At 38.9% G+C, this 5,859-nt stretch overlaps 1 protein-coding gene across 1 annotated transcript; it reads right to left on the reverse strand.

The window, feature by feature from the left end:
• Window positions 1-1,464: 1,464 nt before the first annotated feature.
• tmem174 (transmembrane protein 174) lies at window positions 1,465-2,825 on the reverse strand. The gene is made up of 2 exons (XM_055154162.1): window positions 2,329-2,825; window positions 1,465-1,847 (listed from the first exon to the last, which is right to left on the reverse strand). Exons 1-2 carry the CDS (start codon window positions 2,823-2,825, stop codon window positions 1,748-1,750), a joined length of 597 nt encoding a protein of 198 aa, XP_055010137.1. The 3' UTR covers window positions 1,465-1,747.
• Between the last annotated feature and the right edge of the window lie 3,034 nt (window positions 2,826-5,859).

The following is a 5,859-nucleotide window of genomic DNA, read 5'->3' on the forward strand; positions in this document are numbered from 1 at the left end:
AAACTGCAAACGACAAAAGCTGCAACAACAGGAAGATAATTCGCATTTGATTAGTTTCACGTGTTCTTCACAAACAACAAAGCTTTCCTGCCCCTCCAGCACATTTTCCCTCAAACATGGAATCCATTTGTCCCCCCGACTTCACGGCCCACAGTTGCCCAGGCTTACGTAGTGCAGCTCTCAGACACATCAACACACGCACCCGCAGAGAAATGAAAGCAGCACGCACCACTCTGGAGCACGGATCATTCATATATGCGCACCAACTTATTTCGCAAACACTTTTACAGCTGGGTAAAGTCATAAAAAATAAAATTCTAAAAGAATAAAAAAATAAATAAAAATAAAATATGCTACAAAAGCATTCATTAGGATGATCCTCATGATACGGACGCTTAGTAACAAATAAACCTTATTTTAATAGATCCATGCAAATAGCACACTATCACAATGATAAAGGCGGGAAATCATTTAATTCACCTTCAGGGACTTGTATTGGGGCTTTGAAAGACAAAAAATGCACCCATTATTTTTTATATATGTAATTGTAATTGTTACATCGGCCCAAAGTCATACTTTAAGACAAATAACATTTATTACAGGTAATATTGAGGCAATTTCACGATAAGTTTGAATCGTAGAAATATAGGCTCGATAATAGGAGAATTATTCACCCCATGGCTATCCGGAAGAAATCCTTTTACTTACTAAACACCTGTTGCAGCGCTTTCTTAAACCAGCCTTTGGTGATCAAGTATCAATTATGCGAACACTGTCTTACTAAATTATTGTAAAAATCAGTAAACTGTGTACTAAGCTTAGAGAAATGAGCTGAATCCTCAGTGCACCCACTTGATGGCCATGCTAGCAGAAGGTTGGATAATAATTGTCCTAAAAATGTCAAAACATTAAATGTCAAAACATATTATGTTTTTCTATAAACATAAATATCCCAGCAGCAAATAAAGGATTAATAACCGTATAGACTCCGAGTTGGAATGGTTAGCTTACCTTTAAGACCGATGTAGGGGTCTTATTATAGATCCATGAGGGCCACCCGCGTTTTACAATGCTGTAAAAATAATGAAAGTCATACTGAACGTACGCCGCACGGCTGCACTTGGCCAAGTGTCATGATCAGTGTGTTTCACTCATTTTGACCTTTGCCACATATTTTGGTGACATTACATATGTTATTATTATTATTTTTATTATTGTTATTATTATTATTGTTGTTGTTTTTTTTCCATCTGCGCTCAGGTCTGCCCTCATGTGGTTCTTTTTCTACTCATAGATAGCCCCTAAAGCTTGCAGCCTATCTAGAGGCAGGGACTCTTTTATTTCTTATTTTGTAGCAAACATAGGTGTGGGTGTTGCTTTTTTTTTTTCATTAACTACTACCTTTTTGACTTTCTACTTAAAAAAAAAAAAGTCAACAAATAGGCCTAGGTTGTGTTTATTAGAACGTCAGATAATATGCCTATCAAATTAAAGTATTTTCAAAACCTCAAATTTATCTCGTTCATAAATCTGGTTTTAATGAGGCTTTCGTTCAGGGAGGCTGAGCTTAGTGGGATGTATGACTTCATACATAATTATTGTGCTAAGTGTATGATAACAGCAGGAAGAAACAGTATGACTTCTTGGATGCCACTGAGGGTAGGGCTGTTTGGATTAGCAGTGCAAAGTAAAACAGTGGCCATTCATATTTACATCATGACATAGTTCAGTCATTCAACAAAACATATTAGTTTGTGGAAGGGTAGATGTCCTCATACGCAGGGGGGCTCTCACAGGTAGGGCTGGTCTCAGCCTCAGAGTGGACTTCTTCAAGAGTCTTTTGGCTCCTGTGGGCACATGAATACATTCACTTTCATTTATTTACAATAGCTTAACCTTTTTGTTAAACATGTTACAATCCATGTTTTAAGAAGGTTCATCAAACCAAAGTTTGGTCCATTTTCGATCATCATTTCCTAGCTTTGGCATTAATAATGGAAACCAACTGCATTTCAAATGTTGTGACAGCATAAGTAGGGCTGGTGAGCTAAGCACATGTTCATATGATTTGGGTTAGGGTTTATTATCTTAGGTTGAAAATATTATTGCTGGTGTCTCTTTGTATTAAAGTGAAATATTTTCCTTGAAACCCAGTGGAAGTAATTGGATTAAAACAACAGACTCACCACTCTACAACATGATAGACTTGCAACTCTTGAATAAGATTTATTAGTGTAAAAATTAATGTTTAATAAATGTGAATTAAAAAGAGCTGGCTTTGGAATATTAGTCTATACCATGAAAAATACAAATAATGAATAACTTTACCTGACATTTGCTTGGGAGCCCTCAGGTGCTCTATTGTCTGTATATAGTGTGTCATACTGCGGAGGAGGCTCACTTGGAGTTACAGGTGCATCATGGAGGACTGTTGAAGAGGGACCCAGCTCTGGCTGCCTGAAGTTATTAGAAGCTGGGATACAAGTCACACCGTTGTGTAACACAATTTGATGATTTAATGTAAACGAATGCCTTGCCGACTCTGTGATATCTTCATTTTGTGAAGCACAGCTCATAACTAACTTCAAGACACTGGTGAGCATAAATGTCCCCCCTACAGAGATCAAGATGGGATCCAGGAGTTGTGTCCAGTCCAATATGGTGGTCAAGTTGTACTTTTGCCAGCCCAAAGTGGTGAAAGCAATCCCCACCAGACCTAAAAAGATGCCCAAAAACATGAGGGCAGCGCTGCTCTTTTCACTGATCAGGAACTGGTTGCCCTGGTGAGTGCTTGCAGCAGGTACCGCAGCTCTGTTGGTGTCCATTACTGCTATGCCTTCTGTCATGTTAGTCCATAAAAGACTAAGAGAAAAAGAACTGCTTTTCCCACAAAATATTAACTCAGAAATAAGCAAAGTAAAACTGTGGAGTTGCTTATTAATCCAGCCCGCAGTGTGGTTTACCAAAAACAGATTTGCAAAGTCATATGATACTACTTAATATAGTATAATAATATCATATAATAATAATAATATAATATATGTAAGAAGTTGTAACTAATATAACATATGAAACATTTATCAAACTGTAATAAAGTATGCTTTCTCTATCAATATTTGTAGCATGCTACAATTTTGTGAAAAAGTAAGTCTGTATCTATATAAAAGATACAATTTTGAGGGCTCAATAATTATTGTGTGTAACGTTCTCTGTATTAGAGAGGAACATTTTGCTATATGCATGCTAAAATATTAGATGTTCAGGGTCAAATAAGTAGTTTCTGACATACTTGACACATTATAGCCTACTCCATCTAAAGTGTTTCATCGGCAGGTGAAAGCTCTAAAATATTGTCCCATGTAATCGTTAAACAACTTTTATTATAATTCCAACAGAGTGCCTATGAAAGTTATGAGAGTGCACCAGAGTTTTTATACTACAAGCTTGGTAGTATACCAAGCTTGCAATTTCAGAGAGTTATTCAGTATACAGAAATTGTAGGTCTAACGTGCATCCAAAAGTGGTCTAAATTAAGCACTCCTTACTTAACACAGATACTGCCCCTGGGTTAATCAGTTATGCAAAACTGTGTCTAGCACAGCTTCCCCTGCAATAGTTGAATAGTCAGCGTGGCATGTTAGAATGCAAAGTGTAAAGACACATCACGCAATAAACATGTGTTAAGAGTCAGCCACACGAAAGGCACAGTCAGGTAACGTAGCCACTACTACATTTTACTCTACTTCACTCATAATCAAATAATGCACATTAAATTATTATGATTTTCCATCACAATACCATTTACCAGATACTGCCCTAAACCACTACAATAGGATTCAAAGGTGTGAGGTTTTAGAGATAAAAAGGGCGTGTCAGGTGGTCAAGTCTGTTCATGGATGGCAATGTAAATTTTTCAAGTATGTTAATGGACATACAGACCTACATCAGAAACCAAATGTGTGTTTTCTACATTTACTAACCCTCACTTTCCTGCTATCAACCAGATACATCTAAACATTTTCTGATCAAAATGTATTCACAAAACTATTATATTATGAGTTGTTATTTCCCCAGTATCACTGTTAGTCTGTTTATTTAGTTCAGGCTTTCTTTGGGCAGCTCAGGGGTCCTTGGGAGCACCATGGTAACACTGTTACTGATGCCATGGTTACATCGTTACTGCTTGCCTAACTGCTGTATCTTCAGTTTATTACCTTTAACCTATCTAAGTGTGCATCTATCATAGAGATTACCAGATGAAAGGATAGATAACTAGACAGACAGAAAGATACATGAGAGGACATTGAAGCTCCTCAAATCCATAAGTGTCTGTCTTCACTGACCGAAGTACTGTTTTGGATGTGTCCCAGTACATCGCATACAATCTACAGCCCCCAGGAATCTGTATTTTTAATCAGAAATGCCATGAGCTACAAACACCCCTTTTTATCCCTTTTCTAAATTATTGCAGCAAATGAAAACTCCTTCTCCTATTGCAGTAGATGTTGTCCAGTGCTGATCAAGGTTAAACTTGGATGTGAAAGTCCTTCTTACCCCAGATGCGGCTCAATTCACTTGGCATTAATGAACAAAGGGCAGATCATGACACAAAGACTCCATATGATCTCACTGTTTAAAGAACCTTCTCAATCCAAGCCACACACATTCTTTTAATTAGCAAACTCTAAATATTTATGAACTGAACATTTCCTCTCGAAAAGGCCGAAAGAGTGTGGGTGTCCATCCCCTGCTGACTCATACGGCCTTAATTGTTCCCTGGGCACAACTATCCTCCACATCTGTCTACCATCTTCAGTTAAACACAAGACTGGTCAATAAAGCATACAACTCTGTACTATGCCTAAAAGTGTTAAAGACCCAAGATTGAGGTTTGGGTGTTTGTGTATCCCCTCCCCCAGAGACAGAGACAGACATGCTTACGATGACAAATAGCCTGTGACGTGCGTTCGTGAACATAGCACGGAAGGTCCCACTCCCTCTCCCCAGGGCGAGTGAAGTCGCTTTCAGAGGAGCCAGGATCTCCTCCCTGGATCGGATTGTCATCTACTTCCTGTCCTACTGACATCATAATGTGGTGAAATGGGATGACACATAAAGAAGCATTAAAGATATGCAGAAATGTATCTTGTATAAAACATTGTGTTAATACAGTACATTAAACAAATTTCATTAGATAGTATTCATAATGATCATTATTTTTATTTATATTATTTTCCGAAGAAACTTTTTTTTTCCTTCCCGCTCTCTTGGGGCCGGTCAATCAGACCCAAAAAATTATTTTCATTTATTTTCTCACCAGGCGAGAAAAATTTTCTTTGGGTCTGATTGACCTGCCCCAAGAGAGCGGGAAGGAAAAAAAATGTTTCTTCGGGTCTATGTGACCCCGAGGAGAATGTGAGGGGAGAGCTGTAGGAGCCTGTTGGAGAATGAGCTTCTCTGACCCTCTGTAGTCTGGTGCCCTGGAAGGTCCATCTTAATGGATCAATTTGCCGATCCATCCAATTACTTAAAAAAAAAAATCTACTAATTACCAATTAATAATTATTGTAGTTATCCTTTCAACCATTTTCTTCCACTTATCCGGGGCTGGGTCGCAGGAGCAGCAGTCTAAGCAGGGACTCTCAGACTTCCCCCACCCCAGACACTTCCTCCAACTCCTCCAGGGGGACCCCGAGGCGTTCCCAGGCAAGCCGAGAGACATAGTCCCTGCAGCGTGTCCTGGGACTTTCCCGGGGCCTTCTTCCAGTGGGACATGTGGAACAGATGCCCGAGCCACCTCCGCTACTCCTCTACTCGGAGCTTCTAACGTACGACTGAGCACCTCACCCTATCTCTAAG

This window comes from Boleophthalmus pectinirostris, unplaced genomic scaffold (assembly GCF_026225935.1).
Source record: "Boleophthalmus pectinirostris isolate CB_2022bp ecotype Guang Dong unplaced genomic scaffold, ASM2622593v1 HiC_scaffold_18, whole genome shotgun sequence".
NCBI lineage: Eukaryota > Metazoa > Chordata > Actinopteri > Gobiiformes > Gobiidae > Boleophthalmus > Boleophthalmus pectinirostris.

Bases quoted from the DNA above. Each gene is read 5' to 3' on its own strand.
- tmem174 (XM_055154162.1), bottom strand. From the start codon at position 2,825: ATGGACACCAACAGAGCTGCGGTACCTGCTGCAAGCACTCACCAGGGC. The intron at 1,848-2,328 runs GTAAAGTTATTC...ATGTGCCCACAG, and splicing joins GGCTCCCAAGCAAATGTCAG to GAGCCAAAAGACTCTTGAAG.